The sequence below is a fragment of the Vipera berus genome (genome assembly GCF_964194415.1).
Source record: "Vipera berus genome assembly, chromosome: 6".
In the NCBI taxonomy this organism is placed as follows: Eukaryota; Metazoa; Chordata; class Lepidosauria; order Squamata; family Viperidae; genus Vipera; species Vipera berus.
Genome location: NC_138208.1, coordinates 15,311,721 through 15,335,717, shown reverse-complemented (window position 1 = coordinate 15,335,717; position 23,997 = coordinate 15,311,721). Strand labels below are relative to the sequence as shown.

General features: G+C 39.3%; 1 protein-coding gene across 1 annotated transcript in view; it reads right to left on the bottom strand.

The window, feature by feature from the left end:
• GRAMD4 (GRAM domain containing 4) overlaps positions 1 to 23,997 on the bottom strand; it is a 204,639-nt gene that overhangs the window by 12,251 nt on the left and 168,391 nt on the right. Inside the window, exon 19 of the mRNA XM_081330928.1 lies at positions 6,890 to 6,985. Within this exon, the coding sequence (XP_081187054.1) occupies positions 6,941 to 6,985 (45 nt within the window). The 3' untranslated portion in view covers positions 6,890 to 6,940. The remainder of the gene's footprint in view (positions 1 to 6,889; positions 6,986 to 23,997) is intronic.

Here is a 23,997-nt window from a genome sequence, read left to right as displayed (position 1 = left end):
AGCCAATTTGCTGTAGTGCTTAAGTCATCAGGCTAGATATTGGGATACTGTGAGTTCTGGGCCCTCCATGGGCACAAAACCAGTTGTATGACTTTGGACCAGTCACTTTCTCTCAGCCCTAGGAAGACCATCTCTCAAATCTTGCCATGAACACTGCAGGGATTAATCCAGGCTGTCACCAGGAGTCAAAAATTGAATCAACAGCACAAAAAAATGTGTTAGGGGAAAAAAAAGAAAAGAACTTCTTGAGAACAAAGGGTTACTCAGCAGTTCTTAATATACCATTTCGCACATGGAATTTAAAAGTAAATCTGTACAGAGCATCTGGCGGGTTATATCATTAAATGTGTCTGCAAAATATTGATGGGATTGACTCTCCCTTAAGACTGAATAAAGGTACTTCAAAATCTTGCCAGGCACAAACATGCACAGATGACCTCAAAGAAGCTGTGCCAAAGAGTAACACTGTTCTTGGTTACACTAGGCTTCCCTTTAAATGAACAGCTCAGCCATGCAAATAAGCTACAGTAGGACATATAAATTGGGAACAGAAGGCAGTCAGTTGCTGCAGGTGATGTACGCTTACAGTTCTCCTTGTATTTCTGACTCCATTTACTTAAAAAGAGATTCCTAAATGTTGGTTATCCTCCTCTTCCTCTTCTGGATTTTTAATATCATCTATATTATTCTGATCTTCAGACTGGCCTTGGACTACCTTGGACTATGGAAACTAATCAAGGAGAGAAGCAACCTAGAACTAAGGAGAAACTTCCTGACTGTTAGAACAATTAACCAGTGGAACAGCTTGCCTCCAGAAGTTGTGCATGCTCCAACACTGCAAATTTTTAAGAAGAGACTGGACAGCCATTTGTCTGAAATGGTATAGGGTTTCCTTCCTGAGCATGGGGTTGGACTAGATGACCTCCAAGATCCCTTCCAACTCTGTTATTCTGTTATACTTCATTTTTAACCATTCTATCACATTGTTTTCTGTGTTCTTGACCCTTTCAGCCCTCTGATTCAATGTTCAGTGATCTTGCACTCTTTGGAATAACAGACAGAGCTTTACCTATTGCATAGGGGGGGAAAAAACTTTATACATAGAGATGTAAAGAATCTATGCACATCTTAATGTTTAAAAGCCAGAACCTTTCTATTTCTGAAGAGAGACCTGAGTGTGGATCAAATCAGCTGAATACACCAACGTTAGAAAAATACATGTGCTGATTGTAACTCAGATGTAGTTCTCCTTGGTGTAGTAGAAAAATGTATCTTGTTCTGAGACCAAGTTTAGAATAATACTCTTGCTTTTGAGTTTCTTTTCCACTTGATAATTCTGGTAGGTTCTTGGCCAGAGAGTTCAAGCAGACTCATATTCTCTTTCCTATTTTCCCTTTGATCTCATAGGGAAATTGAGTTACTGTGCAAGGTTTCTGATTTGCAAAGTATGGCTTGACCTAGTTCAGAACCAGTTTTATCTATAAGGATCTCAAATATGTCAATAAACAACTGCTATTTAAGAAATAATAATAATAATAATGTGTGATTCACTAGAACAAAAAGTACAACTTAGGGCTTTTTAACAAATACTAAACACTTAAGCATTTATGTACTTTATTTCATTCTCTTACTTTGAGCTGTCCTTTTCTGCAGATCCAAAATAAGTCTTATAGAAATCAACTCATATGGGTGTTGTTCTCCTATAGTTGAAGAATTTGCAGTCACTCCAGAACAGAAAGTTGGCATCTGAACATTGAGATTCATGACAACTAAACCTAAATAGGTAACTCAGGCTGCAAAATCTCATACTCTCTCCCATCCCAACCAAATGTATCTTCTACATGTCTAAAAAAGAGATAATTAAATGAGTTAAAGCTCTTCCTCAGGCTCAGTTTCAATGCTGCAGTAATCTGATTCTGGGAATGAATTCCATTAGCATTGAAACCTAATATGCTGAGTGTGATATAAAAACAGAACATTAAAAAAGATCCCTACAGGGTGACAGTGAAGGACTATCTTGTCCTGCATGTTTGTATCTATGGGGAAATGCAGAAGGAGAATCTCAGGCCTGCACTAGCCTCCCAGATTTTTTTTGAAGCAATTGGTACAGAAATACCTTCACTGATGTTACATATTCTGTAGGTAAATGTAGTCTTTGTCAGTAGTGCTATACTGGATTTAGTTTTCAGAAATTAGTCTAATTCCCAAACAAGTTATCAATAATCACTTCATGTTGTGATTCAGGGTCAGCCTGTGGGTTCGGCAGTTGGGTCGGACGACTCAGAGGAGGAGGAGGGGGGTGTTGAAGATCTTGCTGATGAGAGCCCTCAGCCAGGCCCCTCCCACTTGGTCACCACGGAGACCCAGCTGTGTGAGACTGACAGCGTGGATGAAGATGACCCACAGCTGGCCCTGTTCAAGGACACCTGATGCAGGAGGCAGTCAATTAGGAGTAAACAGAGGAAGGCAATGGGGCTTCTCGGAAGGAGGCAGAGAGAAGCCACGCCCTGAACTCTATATAAGGCAGGGGTGTCAAACTCAATTTCATTGAGGGCCACATCAGCATTGCGGTTGCCCTCAGGGGGCCGGGTGGGTGTGGTCTGGGTGGGCATGGCCTACTGGGTGGGCATGGCTAGAGTGCATATGGCCTACTGGGTGGGCGTGGCCAGCTTTACGTCGTTCGCATCAAGGGTGCCTATGGGGGCCTGCGCAGGAGTGGGACAGATCTGGGGGTCTCTGGCAGAAGGAGGGTCTCTGGGCCAGGGCCAAGGCAGTGGGGGCCGTTCCCTCACTATTTCCAGGATGGCTTCGCGGGCCACATGAAACCACTTCGCGGGCCGGATCCGGCCCCCGGGCCTTGTGTTTGACATGTCTGATATAAGGGGAATGTGTGGGGAGGGCTGGTTTGCTGAAGGCAACCGCTTGGATAGTTCGTGTTTCTTAAAGCTCCTGTTTCTTGGTTCGTGTCTTGTTTGTTTTTGTAACTATAAATTTGGCAGGCATAATTCCAGCCTCTTGCTGTTTGTAAAGGGGTTGTCCCTGCCTTTTCTGCAGGGCCGGTAGCAGGCTGGTACAGAACACTTCACTTGGTAGAAAGCAAATGTCTCATTACCCAACATTCATTTGATGTTCTGTTGTAGTGTACCAAAAAGCTGGGCCCTATCATTTTATCTACACACTTCCTTTCTGATGAAGTATTGAACGCAGTATCAAAAATAGAAGGAATGGCAGTTTTGTGTAGTGGTTAAGGTATTACACTAGATTCTCAGTGAAAGCATCAGTAAATGTAAAAAAAATAGCAGAAGAGTTAGCTTTTGTTCAGATAAGCTAACAGTGTGAAAGATTTTAGGCCTCCACTATGTTTTTATGTATAATTAATATTTACATTCATTCATAAGAAACAGTTTCATTTTCAATTGTGTTTCTAAATAAAATACTTTCTGTATGCAAGAAAGGGAAGATCGGTAAGGCTACCAAATCTGGATTATGAAAATTAAATCTTAGCTAAGAGAAAGTTTTGGTATCTCTCTGCTGCCATCCAGCTGTTTCCCAGATCTAGTACCCCCAAGACAAGGAAAGTCATATGAATATTTGCCCCATGAAAAGGACTCTCATTTGAAACGAGATAAGACTGAAAATTCTGAGAATGATATCAGTCTCCAAAAACCAAGGAAGGTTCTTAGCAACTTCCTTTATTGTTCCTCATCTATAGAGAGAAATCTTGCCAAACTGAAGTGGACTATTTGGATGAGGGGATAGATGAGGAACTCATCAAATTTGCAGATGACACCAAGCTGGCAGGAATAGCCAATACTCCAGAAGATACGCTTAAGATACAGGAGGATCTGGACAGACTCGAACACGGCACTATCTAACAAAATGAAATTCAATTGTGAAAAATTAAGGTTCTAAGGCAGGAAAAATCAAATGCACAGGTATAGTATAGGTGGTACCTTGCTCGATAGTAGTAACTGTGAGAGAGATCTCGGAGTCCTAGTGGACAATCACTTAAATATGAGCCAGCAGTGTGCTGCAGCTGCCAAAAAAGCCAACACAGTGCTAGGCTGCATTAACAGAGGGATAGAATCAAGATCACGTGAAATACTAATACCACTTTACAATGCTTTGGTAAGGCCACACCTGGAATACTGCATCCAGTTTTGGTCACCAATGATTCAAAAAAGATGTCGAGACTCTAGAAAGAGTACAGAGAAGAGCAACAAAGATGATTGGGGGACTGGAAGCTAAAACATATAGGGAACGGTTGCTGGAATTGGGTATGTGTAGTTTAATGAAGAGAAGGGTGAGGGGTGACATGATAGCAGTGTTCCAATATCTCAGGGGCTGCCACAAAGAAGAGGGAGTCAAGCTATTCTCCAAAGCACCTGAAAGCAGGACAAGAAGCAAGGGATGGAAGCTAGTCAAGGAGAGAAGCAACCTAGAACTAAGGAGAAACTACCTGACAGTTAGAACAACTAACCAGTGGAACAACATGCCTCCAGAAGTGGTGAATGCTCCAACACTGGAAGTTTTTAAGAAGAGACTGGACAGCCATTTGTCTGAAATGGTATAGGGTTTCCTGCCTTAGCAGGGGGTTGGACTAGATGACCTCCAAGGTCCCTTCCAACTACTAATTATTATTATTATTATTATTATTATTATTATTATTATTATTATTATTATTATTATTATTATTATTATTATTATTATTATTATTATTATTATTTACATCATCATTCTGAGAATTCATGAGGAACTGTTTTACCTCTCTTCCTTCCAAACTGTCTACGCTATAGGACAGATACTGGATGCATTAAGATAGCTATGAGTAAGAGTATAGAAATAGGGTTTAAGGAATAAAAAATGGATAATAAACAAGAAAGCACGTTCCTGTTCAATTAAGAAACAAACTTTGTGGTGCACCTTGATAATATCATTTGCCCCAACAGGCCTGGGTCCTACTTGTGTTTGAACTTAAAGCACAGATATGCTCTATCTGCAACTGGGTTCACAAAAAGAACAGCTGTTCTCAACCAAAGCTAATTATGTCAGCCTCAACATAACATAATTTTCTGGAGTATTCAGTCCTTGCTATTGAAGATGCTTTTATTCAGCAAATTTTAATATATACATCCAGAAAAACAGAACTGTCAATAAGCTGAAGCCCCAGTATCTATCAGCTTCTGCATCACTCTTGTCTCTGAGAAATATTAACTCTCAGCTGTTAGGAATTCTTACTTGCAAGTACTGCTATAGCAGTATTTCTGAATCTTAACAACTTTAAGATGCATGGAGCTCAACTCCCAGAATTCCCCAGGCAGCTGGCAGGAGAATTCTGGTAATTGAGGTCTACACTTCTTAAAATTTATGTGATTGAGAAATACTGTAGTAGAATAGGCAGGCTGAAAAAATTAGAAGTTAATTTAGACACTAGCTCTTTCTTCGCATTCTTCTCATTATTTCATATTCAGGAGATTTTGCACTCAGTCCAAAGTTCTGAGTCACCAGTGTACAATCAAAGGAAAGGAAATGTGTTTGCCTTTGGATAATCTTTATCCACAGCAAACCTCAAAACATCACACGAAACTAGTCTAGACAGCACAGACGTTTACATCATAAGGGATTATATTTTAGGAAAGAGATGAATAACCATCTCCTCAACCAGCCATGGTGCTCAACTGAAGAATTACTCACCCCCAAAAAGTTTACAAAATAAATCCATGTCCTGCTATTTTCATTAATCTCTGTGTTGACACCTAATTTAGAATTTGTAGGATGGATACCAAAGAACGAAGGACACCAAGGGATATGCCAGGACACTAATAAATCTTGGAAAAGTTTTATTAAGACATCGCCTGGAATATATTTATAGCATTAGGAGAAGACCTCAAACAGCCAGTGAGTCTGAACAGCAAGGAAGACTATATTCCCAGAAGTCAACTCATAAGGAAGCTGGAGAAAAGAGGCCAGTACTAGAGTCCTTTTACCCACTCTCCCATCCTTTGGAATCCTCTCCTCTGTTCTGGGATAATTAGCAAGGGAAATTAATGTTTGCATTTACATCCAATGGAGAGGGACAGATTACAAGAGAGTAAGCAAGCATGCAATAGGGAATACACATTAAAAAGAATGTCTCGGTGCTGGCCATTTGCTGAGGGGGCTGGCGGCTGTGAGTTTGGAGCCACTTCATACTGCAGCACAAACTGGTAGGAGGGTATTAATTAACTTCCTAGGGGAGAAGAGTTTGAGAAGAGACGGATTATTTAAGCAATCTCTCAACTCTGTGAGGGGGAAATTCTTTAGGGAAAGGGGGAGGAAAATGGGTCAGAAGGTCAAACATAGTCTACCCACTTAACATCAACCCAGATAAGACAGGAAATCCTTTTTTTTTTTACAAAAATGCTGAATATATTCAGGAGGAAGTCTCTATCCTCTTCAATTTACTTGTTATATTCCTACCACAGCTTCCAATCCAATTGAACATTGAGAGTCTTGGTTAACAACTGCCTTGCCAAAACCACTCTACACAGCCTGTGCTACCTTCCCTATTTTCACCCTCTGTGAACTATCCAAGGGAGTGTTTTTCAAGCTTGGCATTTTTGCTGCCAGGAGAATTCTGGGAGTTGAAGTCCACACATCCTAAAGTTGCTGAGGTTGAGAAACACTGCTCTAAGGCCTTTGGAGCACAGAAACATGAAGCCTATACTCTAAAGCAACCTTCCCAACAATGGAGCCTTACAATGCATTGGGATTACAATCTGCCATCCCAAAACACCAGGTTGTGATAGCCAGTTACTTCACATATTGGAGCCATTTCTAGTTTGAAACAGAAAGTATCTGAATACATTGTGATGCCATTCTGTGGGAGTGCCAGCCCTATGGAACCAACTTCTCCTTGAGCTCCGGATGGCCCCGGATCTCCGGTCCTTTCGCCGCGGCCTTAAAACACTTCTTTTCCATCAGGCTGACCTGGAGTGACTTTCACCTGCAAATGGGATTACAAACACAGTCATTAGTCCAGATTGCCCAAGAAGCTTTCACCATCTCACAATTAGATTTCCCATTCTAGCAGCATCTAAATCAATACGATATGATTAGTTACTCTCATGGATTACATGCTGCCGTACAAAACCTTCACATTAGGGTTTTTAAAATGTTTTTTAATTTTTAACTTCAATTTTAATTTATTTTATTGGGGCTGTTAATTTAATTCTTTTTAACTTTTGTATCGTTGTATTTTATTGTTGTTAGCCGCCCTGAGTCCTTCGGGAGATAGGGCGGCATATAAGTCCCAAAAATAAATAAATAAATAAATAAATCTAGCTGTCTGGCACAGGAATGGCTACAGTGTAGGATTTAAGCTGGATGTTAATGTTGGCATGCTGAATTCTGATAAGTATATACATGCTTCATCTGCACAGAGTAGAGTCTCTTAATCATGCTTTATTAAAGACATATCGCCATGTCAAAAAGTTGGCTAAATGAGTCATGGTATTGTAGATGTATATTTCTATAGCCCCAGGCTACACTACTAGAACATTACAAAGAAAATAGATGAAAGGCATTAAGCCTAATGCAATAAATGGATCATTAAATGCAAAATAGCACACAAAGTTATCACGTGAGAGCCATAGATACAGAATTGTGTTGCAAAGACCTTACTCAAGGTCAACTGCTCAACATGCCAGGATGAAAGGGCATTGTAAAATTATTATGCTTGCTGTTACTGTGTCACAAAAAACTAAACACTAGCAAAGAAAGCCATCTGGACAAAATATTGCCTTTGGCTTCCTCAACCTCATAAGATAAATGTGCTGAGGTTTTTCCTGTAAGAGCATGGATCTTAAGAATGCCACTATTCCATCACAACTGAGGCATGAATTCCAGCAAGGGTGAAGGACAAGTTACACTCAATAGCTTCCTAGTAGAAGAGAAGCTGAACAGAGCCTGTTTCTCGCTGCACTTGCAATGGTTAACACCTCTTCCCATGGTGTTTGCTGCATTAGTCAAACATCATTTCCAGCAGCAAAAGTAAGGAAAAGAAGGAAAAAAAGAAAAAGAAAAAGAAAACAAAATCTTGGGGAAAAATAAAAAGCTGCTGAAATGCACACCACAATAATATCATTAAGATAAACACCCCCGGGGCTTTCCCCTTCCTTAGTGGGCTTTCAAAGTCCAGTAAAGGGTGTCATTTTCTACATTTCACAGATACGCTCAGAACTTTCACCTGCAAATGGGATTACAAACACAGTCATTAGTCCAGATTGCCCAAGAAGCTTTCACCATCTCACAATTAGATTTCCCATTCTAGCAGCATCTAAATCAATACGATATGATTAGTTACTCTCATGGATTACATGCTGCCGTACAAAACCTTCACATGCTCAAATCTGAGTAATTCAATCAGGCGCTAATGGATTCTGGGAAGGCTTCCACTGTCTAGAAACTTAAAGTGATTCTATCTCTGTAATAACTTGCTATTATGCACCTGAAGCTAAATTGCCTGACAGGCCCATCGCTGGACAGCAGTGATTAAAAGAGGTCAACGCTCATCATTGAAAGTGGATCTCTGTTGAATTCACTTTAGAAAACACATTCCAACGAGAAGAAAAACAAGCCTGTTAATTGCCTTCCAATGGGGAGAGCCCCTGAAATTCAAGTGTACGAATTAAAAAATTAACTGAATCATATTTCTTTCTGACAGAGCTTTGTACCGTTGAAAAGAATATCAAAAGGCTTTAGTACATTATATCTGCTTTTTCTGGGGCTTTGGGGTGGGGGGGTTTTGGTCCTAATACAAACTGCTATTCTCTGAAAGAAGCTGTCGTTATGGCAATGAACTGGGATCTCTCTATCTTTCAGAAACAAAAGCTACAGCTCGCTGCTCGGTTGATTTCATTATATAACTCATTGAGTTGGCGCGTTTTTCTTTGCATTATTGGTAATATGCAGCATTTAAAAGGCCGTGCAGCCAAGAAACAACAGAATGTATACAAGGGAAGAAACAAAGCTTTCCCCCATACAATTACTTTTCCCGAAAGTCCACCAGCTCCCCACAAGGTAGTATCTAGCTAACCTGGCTGATCTCCAAAAGTTAAGTAGGATCAGACTTATAGGTTCCAGAAACTAGGAACTCAAGAGACAAAAACGATTTTCCCTACTACTGTCAAGCAACTACATCAATATGGTCAGTCACTAGGAATTCAGTCTCATGAAGGGAGCCTTTACCTTTCCTTCTATAAGAGAGGCACAAACAGACTGATTTTGGGGGGTGGCGGTGTGTGGAATCAATTGTTGAAGGAAAAGTCTTCATCGTGGTTCAATCTAAGCCAGGAATAAACAACATGGTGACTGCTTTAGGAAGAAGGTTGCAGTGTATTGAAGAGGACACCCAGACAGGAAGATGGCTCTGGAAGAAAAGAGAGCAAGCACATGTAGGGAGTGGGTTTTTATACACTCTGGAGTCTTTTGTTTAGCGTTCTTCCTGTGGCATAAACTTTGACCTGAGTCTGAGTGTTCCCTTTGGCATCTGTGGGTTAATCCTATTATGTCCTGTTTTAGAGTTTGGGTGGGGTATGTAGATTTTAGGTGTCTTTGTCTTCTTAATCTTCTAGCTGGGGGCCTCCAACCTTCCTGGATTATTTACATCTGCATTTCTACAGAGCTGGTTTTTGCTTGGGGGAGGGAGAGGTGGGGCTATTAAGAAAACTGGGCATGCTTTTCTGCCTCTTTAAGATCCTTTGAGGAAATATATTTTTCTGCCCTTTTAATATTTCCTTCTCTGGGGGGCTGACTTCCCACAAAGGGAAAGGGGCACTGAAGAACCCACAGATGCCACCTGGAAAGATTTCTTCCTATACATGAGTATTTCTCCAAAGCAATCAAACTTATTCTAAAATCTGCAATTCACCAATTGTTTTTGTATTGGACAAGATTTCCTCCCCCCCCATCTTATCCAATACAAAACAAGCTTTTAAATTCTTCCATACTTTTCCTTGGGCAAAATGGTGTCAAAAGGGGGGGGGGAAGGAACTGGCACTGAAACTGGCCTTGAGATGGACAAGTGACAGGTTAAAAGAAGAAATTTTTGGTAGGAGTTGCAGCTATAAAGGTTCTGAGACAAAAAAAAGCCATGGGAAAAATGGAATTAAAAGAAAAAGAAAAGCTGTTACACTTCAGTGCCTAAAATCTTGGAGCAAAATACACAAGTTCTTAGTAGGCAGAGAAGAGGTGAGCAACCTGGCAGCCTTTATGGTAGCAAAACTAGAGGTTACTTTTGGCTGATTATGATAAAAAAAGGAGAAAGAAAAGTAAAATAAATCAAAGTCAAATTGTTTGGTATTATCTAACGTTTGGAGTGAATAGAAACTGTTGCAGTTTGGCCGGCATGACTAGACGCCAAAGGCGCACGGAACGCTGTTACCTTCCCACCGTAGTGGTCCCTATTTTTCTACTTGCATTTTTACATGCTTTCGAACTGTTAATGAATGGGAAAGCAACAGGTAGAAAAGAGAGAATAGGATGGTGTGTAGAGAGACCCATTCAGCGAGGCAGATCTTAGACCTAAGTAAAATACTCAGGAGAGACTGCGGTGACTGTTGGAGAGGATGGAACAGAAGTAAGTAGAGCATGAGTACTTGGGAAGGGGGTGGAGGAGAGAAAATTGATATATCTGCATCAAGGTAGTGGTACAGAGAGATGGAACTCTGTGTTGGAATCTACTGAACTACATGAATGGAAAACACATGACATTTTCGCCTCAAAGGCCAAATGTTGGAGAACAGCAAACATCAACAGGACAGTCTCAAAAAGAAGAGACGGGGCAGTTCAGGATATCAAGTTCTACATTTTTACCTACGTGTTCCAAGACATCCAGTCTTCACATTGTTCCACTTAAGACCATATTTACAGCAAAAATATGACCCGCATCCCATCATAAGTTCAGGATGCTCATCACTTCCATAGCTTTGCACTGCTGGCTTGGAAATGGCCCGGTTCCAAGATGCATTTTGTTTGTGTGCTATCAAGCAGAAACAGAACAATACGCTTTTCCCTTAGGGATAAGACTGCTTAATGCAGCAGATTCAAAAGATAAAAGAAAAAATAACTTTCCACAGAAACTTTCCCTAGCAATAATCAGCAGTGAACTCTGCCCTCATTATAAAACTCTACACAGCCTATCATAGGGAAAACCGGTACCCTGAAATAATAACATGTTATTTTTCACCTCAATATTCTCTGCAACATTCTGTTTTTATTATTCCATTCTGGTATGCTAACCATTTGGAATGTTAATCTTCATACTTTTTATTATTTGTCACAAAACATTAAGCTGCAAAAGAGCTCTGGGATATTATGTGTGCTGCAGTGTCATCTAGTGAGTAAATATAGTTATTGCATCCAACAATGAAGCTCAAAAATGAAGGGAAATTTTGAGGCAAGGCTTCAACTCCCACTGAAATCACTGGGCAGAGAGGCCTGACTCCATTTGGTGATTTACTGTGGTCAATATTTTTAACTATGTTTTTGCAAACCACTTAAACAGGAAACAGCTACCTAGAAAAGGGGCCACTTTAAATGTAGCAAACATTGTTGAGACTAATAAAAATTTCTTCATTTAGCACCAAGGACCACATAGAAAAATTCTTAATTAGCATAGAAAATACCATGCCGATATAATTTCAAAGCTGCAGTTTTATTCACAATTACTTGGGCGCTAAACGTCTAAGGGGATTCTCAGTCATCCAGGTGATGAATGATATGACCCCACTTATCCTACAGTTCTTTCAGCAGTTCCAAGAAGTTTCCACACCCATTTGCACCTTGATGCAGGTAACCCTGAGGATATAGATCAGGGATAGGCAATCTTGGCTCTTTTAGGACTCGTGGACTTCAACTCCCAGAATTCCTGAGCCACCATGGCTCAGCTTGGAAACCTCTCCCTTTCTCCTCAGCATGGCTGGCTCAGGAATTCTGGGAGTTGAAGTCCACGAGTCCTAAAAGAGCCAAGGTTGCCTACCCCTGGTATAGATAACCCCCCCAAGTGGGCTCAATAACTGTCAGAGAGCTAACAACAGACTTCCAGAGTGCTAACAACCAGATGACTGAAAGGAATATAAATTCTTCTATTCCCCACCATTGCCAGAACTGAAGAAGCTTCTTGGATGAGAAGCAAAATCTCTTCAAGGAAAAAAAACAGACAGTCCGTTTGCCTTTTGAAATGCACCTTTAGGACGTACTCAGGAGTTTGTGAGCTAGAAGCCACTGAGTCAGACCCAAAGCAAATGGAAAATGCTCACCTTCTTGATCTACTCTCAGTAACAAGCCCTTTCGGGAATATTCTGGTGATCCCTGATTCCATCCCATGCATCCAATTTCATGCTGGAATTCTGCTGGACATTATCCTACCTGTCTCTCACAGCCCCATTCTATATCTTGGCTTGCATCTCTTCCAATTTGCTACAGAACTTCTTAAGATCTTCCGCATTTACCTCCATGAAAGGTGCACAGTGTCATTTAGGCTAAAGCTACTGCATTCAAACTTTCCCATGATTATGTACAATAACCGAATACTTAATTATGGAGTTTTCTACTCCAAACGTTCATTCACATGAACTAATCTGTCCTGGTTCCGTGCAATTCTGCCTTGAGAAACTGAAGACCATTGACAGAACATCCAGAGTACTGTTGGCTATTAGCCCTCCTAATCCTTACACTTTCTGAGTCTTTCATAAAGAGAAAAAGCCGACATTTAAAGTTTACGGTTCAAAACCAGACTGGTACATTACTACTATTAAACAATAAAGCTATTAAAGTAAATTTAGGCTGAACAATGAGCCTGTCACCAAGGATGATGTACAAATCCATATAAATACTACAGACAAGCTGTAATTAAATTCCAGTAGTCCCTTAGCATCTTCTAAACACGAGCCCGTGGACATTGAAGGAAGCTTAAAATAAAGGTGTTGCCTCGTAGGCTTTTAAGAAGAGAATATTTTCATGCAAAAACTCCTATTCATTGCAATTTGCTTAGGGAGTCAAGAAGCTTTCATATACTGTATAGCAGGGGTCCCCAACCTGTGGGCTGCTGCCTACTATGGATAGTGAGGGGATTGCAACCGGGCTGCAGAAATGGCCAGTGAGCGTGCACACATCCTCACTTGTGCAAAGCACATGAGGGTGTGGGTTCCATTTGTGTGAGCGGCAAGTGCACATGCACGCTGCTTGCACAAATGGAGCTGCATGCACACACGCTTGCTGGCAGCTCAAGTGGAACTATCCCCTCTCCACCCCATCCCCCCCCATCTGCAAAGCCAGAAACATTGGGGAACTCTGGTGTATAGTGTATATGTATGTTACATGCACACACACATGCTAACTGTTCCGATTCTCACTCAACTCACCCAAAGAAACAACCAAAAAAGAAATGCATGCCCATCTAAACTGGAGGGGAAAGGATAAAATAATAAATAAATAATACTGCCAAGACTTGTCTAGTCATACATCATGTGCTTTTATTTGAAGACTCTGTATTGCACCAAAGGATATAGGCACTTCCTAATTTATCCAAGAACCCAGATCACAAGGTAAACAAATTTAATTCCCACATTATTTCTATTGTTATTAGTTATAGTCATAACATAAATTATTAAGAAAAATTAAGAATTCAGTATAGATAAATGACTGCACTCTTTATTTAGAAGCCTTAACCTGGTTTGCCTCTTGCTCTTGAATTTTGTTTGATCACATGTATTGAACCTGCACAATAGGACGCTGAGCTTGTCGATCAGAAGGTCGGCAGTTTGGCGGGTCGAATCCCGAGTGCCGCATAACAGAGTGAGCGCCTGTTACTCGTCCCAGCTTCTGCCAACCTAGCAGTTCGAAAGCACATAAAAAGGCAAGTAGAAAAATAGGGACCACTCCGGTGGGAAGGTAACAGCGTTCCGTGCGCCTTTGGCGTCTAGTCATGCTGGCCACATGACCACGGAGACGTCCTCGGACAAGCGCTGGCTCTTCGGCTTTGAAACGGAGATGAGCACCGGCCCCTAGAGTCGGAAACGACTAGCACGCAAGTGCAGGGGAACCTTTACCTTTACTTTACATATATATATATATATATATGTTTGTGTGTGTGTGTGTATGTGTGTGTGTATATGTGTGTGTGTGTATATATATATATATACACATATATTTGTTTTCTGAGGTTTTCGCGGGTGTTCGTATGTGGATCTTTGGTTATTCGGGTTTTTCCCCGCGTAGAACTAAAGGTGTAGGAGCGACGTTTCGACGGAATCCCATCCGTCATCATCAGGCTGGTGGCTTCTGCTTCCTTCTTCTGGGAGAAGCATGTGGCTGTTTGTTCCTCTTTTTTAAACTGCCAGAGGTGGTGTGTTCTGTGGGTGGAGGTGTGCTCTGATTGGGTGGGGGATTACAATATATATATATATACACAATATATATATATATATATATACAATATATATACACACAATAAATATATATATATACAATATATATACACACAATATATATATATATATATACACAATATATATACACACAATATATATATATATATATATATATATATATATATATATATATATATATATATATATATATATATATATATATATATATATATATATATGCAAATTATTCAAATTGCTAATAAAGAATTTTGGGAGGCTGAGATGGCCATTTCGAACTCTTTATGTTCTCATCAGTCAGTCATACCCTTTATCTGAGATTCGAACCTGGGCTGATTGTATATTAGGCAGTTGTTTTTAACTTGCTGAGCCACAGGTTCTTTCTCTCTTTTTATTAGCTAGAAGGCAAGGCTAAATATATGTTAAGTATTTGTCAAGGCTTTGTGAAAGCACCTTGCTAATTAACTCTTTCATTCCTGCTTTGGCCTGTCTCAAGGCTTATCCACAGGATATAGTCAACTATGACAGCTCATTATTTGTGCAAATTATTCAAATTGCTAATAAAGAATTTTGGGAGGCTGAGATGGCCATTTCGAACTCTTTATGTTCTCATCAGTCAGTCATACCCTTTATCTGAGATTCGAACCTGGGCTGATTGTATATTAGGCAGTTGTTTTTAACTTGCTGAGCCACAGGTTCTTTCTCTCTTTTTATTAGCTAGAAGGCAAGGCTAAATATATGTTAAGTATTTGTCAAGGCTTTGTGAAAGCACCTTGCTAATTAACTCTTTCATTCCTGCTTTGGCCTGTCTCAAGGCTTATCCACAGGATATAGTCAACTATGACAGCTCATTATTTGTGCAAATTATTCAAATTGCTAATAAAGAATTTTGGGAGGCTGAGATGGCCATTTCGAACTCTTTATGTTCTCATCAGTCAGTCATACCCTTTATCTGAGATTCGAACCTGGGCTGATTGTATATTAGGCAGTTGTTTTTAACTTGCTGAGCCACAGGTTCTTTCTCTCTTTTTATTAGCTAGAAGGCAAGGCTAAATATATGTTAAGTATTTGTCAAGGCTTTGTGAAAGCACCTTGCTAATTAACTCTTTCATTCCTGCTTTGGCCTGTCTCAAGGCTTATCCACAGGATATAGTCAACTATGACAGCTCATTATTTGTGCAAATTATTCAAATTGCTAATAAAGAATTTTGGGAGGCTGAGATGGCCATTTCGAACTCTTTATGTTCTCATCAGTCAGTCATACCCTTTATCTGAGATTCGAACCTGGGCTGATTGTATATTAGGCAGTTGTTTTTAACTTGCTGAGCCACAGGTTCTTTCTCTCTTTTTATTAGCTAGAAGGCAAGGCTAAATATATGTTAAGTATTTGTCAAGGCTTTGTGAAAGCACCTTGCTAATTAACTCTTTCATTCCTGCTTTGGCCTGTCTCAAGGCTTATCCACAGGATATAGTCAACTATACCATCTCAGCCTCCCAAAATTCTTTATTAGCAATTTGAATAATTTGCACAAATAATGAGCTGTCATAGTTGACTATATCCTGTGGATAAGCCTTGAGACAGGCCAAAGCAGGAATGAAAGAGTTAATTAGCAAGGTGCTTTCACAAAGCCTTGACAAATACTTAACATATATTTAGCCTTGCCTTCTAGCTAATAAAAAGAGAGAAAGAACCTGTGGCTCAGCAAGTTAAAAACAACTGCCTAATATACAATCAGCCCAGGTTCGAATCTCAGATAAAGGGTATGACTGACTGATGAGAACATAAAGAGTTCGAAATGGCCATCTCAGCCTCCCAAAATTCTTTATTAGCAATTTGAATAATTTGCACAAATAATGAGCTGTCATAGTTGACTATATCCTGTGGATAAGCCTTGAGACAGGCCAAAGCAGGAATGAAAGAGTTAATTAGCAAGGTGCTTTCACAAAGCCTTGACAAATACTTAACATATATTTAGCCTTGCCTTCTAGCTAATAAAAAGAGAGAAAGAACCTGTGGCTCAGCAAGTTAAAAACAACTGCCTAATATACAATCAGCCCAGGTTCGAATCTCAGATAAAGGGTATGACTGACTGATGAGAACATAAAGAGTTCGAAATGGCCATCTCAGCCTCCCAAAATTCTTTATTAGCAATTTGAATAATTTGCACAAATAATGAGCTGTCATAGTTGACTATATCCTGTGGATAAGCCTTGAGACAGGCCAAAGCAGGAATGAAAGAGTTAATTAGCAAGGTGCTTTCACAAAGCCTTGACAAATACTTAACATATATTTAGCCTTGCCTTCTAGCTAATAAAAAGAGAGAAAGAACCTGTGGCTCAGCAAGTTAAAAACAACTGCCTAATATACAATCAGCCCAGGTTCGAATCTCAGATAAAGGGTATGACTGACTGATGAGAACATAAAGAGTTCGAAATGGCCATCTCAGCCTCCCAAAATTCTTTATTAGCAATTTGAATAATTTGCACAAATAATGAGCTGTCATAGTTGACTATATCCTGTGGATAAGCCTTGAGACAGGCCAAAGCAGGAATGAAAGAGTTAATTAGCAAGGTGCTTTCACAAAGCCTTGACAAATACTTAACATATATTTAGCCTTGCCTTCTAGCTAATAAAAAGAGAGAAAGAACCTGTGGCTCAGCAAGTTAAAAACAACTGCCTAATATACAATCAGCCCAGGTTCGAATCTCAGATAAAGGGTATGACTGACTGATGAGAACATAAAGAGTTCGAAATGGCCATCTCAGCCTCCCAAAATTCTTTATTAGCAATTTGAATAATTTGCACAAATAATGAGCTGTCATAGTTGACTATATCCTGTGGATAAGCCTTGAGACAGGCCAAAGCAGGAATGAAAGAGTTAATTAGCAAGGTGCTTTCACAAAGCCTTGACAAATACTTAACATATATTTAGCCTTGCCTTCTAGCTAATAAAAAGAGAGAAAGAACCTGTGGCTCAGCAAGTTAAAAACAACTGCCTAATATACAATCAGCCCAGGTTCGAATCTCAGATAAAGGGTATGACTGACTGATGAGAACATAAAGAGTTCGAAATGGCCATCTCAGCCTCCCAAAATTCTTTATTAGCAATTTGAATAATTTGCACAAATAATGAGCTGTCATAGTTGACTATATCCTGTGGATAAGCCTTGAGACAGGCCAAAGCAGGAATGAAAGAGTTAATTAGCAAGGTGCTTTCACAAAGCCTTGACAAATACTTAACATATATTTAGCCTTGCCTTCTAGCTAATAAAAAGAGAGAAAGAACCTGTGGCTCAGCAAGTTAAAAACAACTGCCTAATATACAATCAGCCCAGGTTCGAATCTCAGATAAAGGGTATGACTGACTGATGAGAACATAAAGAGTTCGAAATGGCCATCTCAGCCTCCCAAAATTCTTTATTAGCAATTTGAATAATTTGCACAAATAATGAGCTGTCATAGTTGACTATATCCTGTGGATAAGCCTTGAGACAGGCCAAAGCAGGAATGAAAGAGTTAATTAGCAAGGTGCTTTCACAAAGCCTTGACAAATACTTAACATATATTTAGCCTTGCCTTCTAGCTAATAAAAAGAGAGAAAGAACCTGTGGCTCAGCAAGTTAAAAACAACTGCCTAATATACAATCAGCCCAGGTTCGAATCTCAGATAAAGGGTATGACTGACTGATGAGAACATAAAGAGTTCGAAATGGCCATCTCAGCCTCCCAAAATTCTTTATTAGCAATTTGAATAATTTGCACAAATAATGAGCTGTCATAGTTGACTATATCCTGTGGATAAGCCTTGAGACAGGCCAAAGCAGGAATGAAAGAGTTAATTAGCAAGGTGCTTTCACAAAGCCTTGACAAATACTTAACATATATTTAGCCTTGCCTTCTAGCTAATAAAAAGAGAGAAAGAACCTGTGGCTCAGCAAGTTAAAAACAACTGCCTAATATACAATCAGCCCAGGTTCGAATCTCAGATAAAGGGTATGACTGACTGATGAGAACATAAAGAGTTCGAAATGGCCATCTCAGCCTCCCAAAATTCTTTATTAGCAATTTGAATAATTTGCACAAATAATGAGCTGTCATAGTTGACTATATCCTGTGGATAAGCCTTGAGACAGGCCAAAGCAGGAATGAAAGAGTTAATTAGCAAGGTGCTTTCACAAAGCCTTGACAAATACTTAACATATATTTAGCCTTGCCTTCTAGCTAATAAAAAGAGAGAAAGAACCTGTGGCTCAGCAAGTTAAAAACAACTGCCTAATATACAATCAGCCCAGGTTCGAATCTCAGATAAAGGGTATGACTGACTGATGAGAACATAAAGAGTTCGAAATGGCCATCTCAGCCTCCCAAAATTCTTTATTAGCAATTTGAATAATTTGCACAAATAATGAGCTGTCATAGTTGACTATATCCTGTGGATAAGCCTTGAGACAGGCCAAAGCAGGAATGAAAGAGTTAATTAGCAAGGTGCTTTCACAAAGCCTTGACAAATACTTAACATATATTTAGCCTTGCCTTCTAGCTAATAAAAAGAGAGAAAGAACCTGTGGCTCAGCAAGTTAAAAACAACTGCCTAATATACAATCAGCCCAGGTTCGAATCTCAGATAAAGGGTATGACTGACTGATGAGAACATAAAGAGTTCGAAATGGCCATCTCAGCCTCCCAAAATTCTTTATTAGCAATTTGAATAATTTGCACAAATAATGAGCTGTCATAGTTGACTATATCCTGTGGATAAGCCTTGAGACAGGCCAAAGCAGGAATGAAAGAGTTAATTAGCAAGGTGCTTTCACAAAGCCTTGACAAATACTTAACATATATTTAGCCTTGCCTTCTAGCTAATAAAAAGAGAGAAAGAACCTGTGGCTCAGCAAGTTAAAAACAACTGCCTAATATACAATCAGCCCAGGTTCGAATCTCAGATAAAGGGTATGACTGACTGATGAGAACATAAAGAGTTCGAAATGGCCATCTCAGCCTCCCAAAATTCTTTATTAGCAATTTGAATAATTTGCACAAATAATGAGCTGTCATAGTTGACTATATCCTGTGGATAAGCCTTGAGACAGGCCAAAGCAGGAATGAAAGAGTTAATTAGCAAGGTGCTTTCACAAAGCCTTGACAAATACTTAACATATATTTAGCCTTGCCTTCTAGCTAATAAAAAGAGAGAAAGAACCTGTGGCTCAGCAAGTTAAAAACAACTGCCTAATATACAATCAGCCCAGGTTCAAATCTCAGATAAAGGGTATGACTGACTGATGAGAACATAAAGAGTTCGAAATGGCCATCTCAGCCTCCCAAAATTCTTTATTAGCAATTTGAATAATTTGCACAAATAATGAGCTGTCATAGTTGACTATATCCTGTGGATAAGCCTTGAGACAGGCCAAAGCAGGAATGAAAGAGTTAATTAGCAAGGTGCTTTCACAAAGCCTTGACAAATACTTAACATATATTTAGCCTTGCCTTCTAGCTAATAAAAAGAGAGAAAGAACCTGTGGCTCAGCAAGTTAAAAACAACTGCCTAATATACAATCAGCCCAGGTTCGAATCTCAGATAAAGGGTATGACTGACTGATGAGAACATAAAGAGTTCGAAATGGCCATCTCAGCCTCCCAAAATTCTTTATTAGCAATTTGAATAATTTGCACAAATAATGAGCTGTCATAGTTGACTATATCCTGTGGATAAGCCTTGAGACAGGCCAAAGCAGGAATGAAAGAGTTAATTAGCAAGGTGCTTTCACAAAGCCTTGACAAATACTTAACATATATTTAGCCTTGCCTTCTAGCTAATAAAAAGAGAGAAAGAACCTGTGGCTCAGCAAGTTAAAAACAACTGCCTAATATACAATCAGCCCAGGTTCGAATCTCAGATAAAGGGTATGACTGACTGATGAGAACATAAAGAGTTCGAAATGGCCATCTCAGCCTCCCAAAATTCTTTATTAGCAATTTGAATAATTTGCACAAATAATGAGCTGTCATAGTTGACTATATCCTGTGGATAAGCCTTGAGACAGGCCAAAGCAGGAATGAAAGAGTTAATTAGCAAGGTGCTTTCACAAAGCCTTGACAAATACTTAACATATATTTAGCCTTGCCTTCTAGCTAATAAAAAGAGAGAAAGAACCTGTGGCTCAGCAAGTTAAAAACAACTGCCTAATATACAATCAGCCCAGGTTCGAATCTCAGATAAAGGGTATGACTGACTGATGAGAACATAAAGAGTTCGAAATGGCTATCTCAGCCTCCCAAAATTCTTTATTAGCAATTTGAATAATTTGCACAAATAATGAGCTGTCATAGTTGACTATATCCTGTGGATAAGCCTTGAGACAGGCCAAAGCAGGAATGAAAGAGTTAATTAGCAAGGTGCTTTCACAAAGCCTTGACAAATACTTAACATATATTTAGCCTTGCCTTCTAGCTAATAAAAAGAGAGAAAGAACCTGTGGCTCAGCAAGTTAAAAACAACTGCCTAATATACAATCAGCCCAGGTTCGAATCTCAGATAAAGGGTATGACTGACTGATGAGAACATAAAGAGTTCGAAATGGCCATCTCAGCCTCCCAAAATTCTTTATTAGCAATTTGAATAATTTGCACAAATAATGAGCTGTCATAGTTGACTATATCCTGTGGATAAGCCTTGAGACAGGCCAAAGCAGGAATGAAAGAGTTAATTAGCAAGGTGCTTTCACAAAGCCTTGACAAATACTTAACATATATTTAGCCTTGCCTTCTAGCTAATAAAAAGAGAGAAAGAACCTGTGGCTCAGCAAGTTAAAAACAACTGCCTAATATACAATCAGCCCAGGTTCGAATCTCAGATAAAGGGTATGACTGACTGATGAGAACATAAAGAGTTCGAAATGGCCATCTCAGCCTCCCAAAATTCTTTATTAGCAATTTGAATAATTTGCACAAATAATGAGCTGTCATAGTTGACTATATCCTGTGGATAAGCCTTGAGACAGGCCAAAGCAGGAATGAAAGAGTTAATTAGCAAGGTGCTTTCACAAAGCCTTGACAAATACTTAACATATATTTAGCCTTGCCTTCTAGCTAATAAAAAGAGAGAAAGAACCTGTGGCTCAGCAAGTTAAAAACAACTGCCTAATATACAATCAGCCCAGGTTCGAATCTCAGATAAAGGGTATGACTGACTGATGAGAACATAAAGAGTTCGAAATGGCCATCTCAGCCTCCCAAAATTCTTTATTAGCAATTTGAATAATTTGCACAAATAATGAGCTGTCATAGTTGACTATATCCTGTGGATAAGCCTTGAGACAGGCCAAAGCAGGAATGAAAGAGTTAATTAGCAAGGTGCTTTCACAAAGCCTTGACAAATACTTAACATATATTTAGCCTTGCCTTCTAGCTAATAAAAAGAGAGAAAGAACCTGTGGCTCAGCAAGTTAAAAACAACTGCCTAATATACAATCAGCCCAGGTTCGAATCTCAGATAAAGGGTATGACTGACTGATGAGAACATAAAGAGTTCGAAATGGCCATCTCAGCCTCCCAAAATTCTTTATTAGCAATTTGAATAATTTGCACAAATAATGAGCTGTCATAGTTGACTATATCCTGTGGATAAGCCTTGAGACAGGCCAAAGCAGGAATGAAAGAGTTAATTAGCAAGGTGCTTTCACAAAGCCTTGACAAATACTTAACATATATTTAGCCTTGCCTTCTAGCTAATAAAAAGAGAGAAAGAACCTGTGGCTCAGCAAGTTAAAAACAACTGCCTAATATACAATCAGCCCAGGTTCGAATCTCAGATAAAGGGTATGACTGACTGATGAGAACATAAAGAGTTCGAAATGGCCATCTCAGCCTCCCAAAATTCTTTATTAGCAATTTGAATAATTTGCACAAATAATGAGCTGTCATAGTTGACTATATCCTGTGGATAAGCCTTGAGACAGGCCAAAGCAGGAATGAAAGAGTTAATTAGCAAGGTGCTTTCACAAAGCCTTGACAAATACTTAACATATATTTAGCCTTGCCTTCTAGCTAATAAAAAGAGAGAAAGAACCTGTGGCTCAGCAAGTTAAAAACAACTGCCTAATATACAATCAGCCCAGGTTCGAATCTCAGATAAAGGGTATGACTGACTGATGAGAACATAAAGAGTTCGAAATGGCCATCTCAGCCTCCCAAAATTCTTTATTAGCAATTTGAATAATTTGCACAAATAATGAGCTGTCATAGTTGACTATATCCTGTGGATAAGCCTTGAGACAGGCCAAAGCAGGAATGAAAGAGTTAATTAGCAAGGTGCTTTCACAAAGCCTTGACAAATACTTAACATATATTTAGCCTTGCCTTCTAGCTAATAAAAAGAGAGAAAGAACCTGTGGCTCAGCAAGTTAAAAACAACTGCCTAATATACAATCAGCCCAGGTTCGAATCTCAGATAAAGGGTATGACTGACTGATGAGAACATAAAGAGTTCGAAATGGCCATCTCAGCCTCCCAAAATTCTTTATTAGCAATTTGAATAATTTGCACAAATAATGAGCTGTCATAGTTGACTATATCCTGTGGATAAGCCTTGAGACAGGCCAAAGCAGGAATGAAAGAGTTAATTAGCAAGGTGCTTTCACAAAGCCTTGACAAATACTTAACATATATTTAGCCTTGCCTTCTAGCTAATAAAAAGAGAGAAAGAACCTGTGGCTCAGCAAGTTAAAAACAACTGCCTAATATACAATCAGCCCAGGTTCGAATCTCAGATAAAGGGTATGACTGACTGATGAGAACATAAAGAGTTCGAAATGGCCATCTCAGCCTCCCAAAATTCTTTATTAGCAATTTGAATAATTTGCACAAATAATGAGCTGTCATAGTTGACTATATCCTGTGGATAAGCCTTGAGACAGGCCAAAGCAGGAATGAAAGAGTTAATTAGCAAGGTGCTTTCACAAAGCCTTGACAAATACTTAACATATATTTAGCCTTGCCTTCTAGCTAATAAAAAGAGAGAAAGAACCTGTGGCTCAGCAAGTTAAAAACAACTGCCTAATATACAATCAGCCCAGGTTCGAATCTCAGATAAAGGGTATGACTGACTGATGAGAACATAAAGAGTTCGAAATGGCCATCTCAGCCTCCCAAAATTCTTTATTAGCAATTTGAATAATTTGCACAAATAATGAGCTGTCATAGTTGACTATATCCTGTGGATAAGCCTTGAGACAGGCCAAAGCAGGAATGAAAGAGTTAATTAGCAAGGTGCTTTCACAAAGCCTTGACAAATACTTAACATATATTTAGCCTTGCCTTCTAGCTAATAAAAAGAGAGAAAGAACCTGTGGCTCAGCAAGTTAAAAACAACTGCCTAATATACAATCAGCCCAGGTTCGAATCTCAGATAAAGGGTATGACTGACTGATGAGAACATAAAGAGTTCGAAATGGCCATCTCAGCCTCCCAAAATTCTTTATTAGCAATTTGAATAATTTGCACAAATAATGAGCTGTCATAGTTGACTATATCCTGTGGATAAGCCTTGAGACAGGCCAAAGCAGG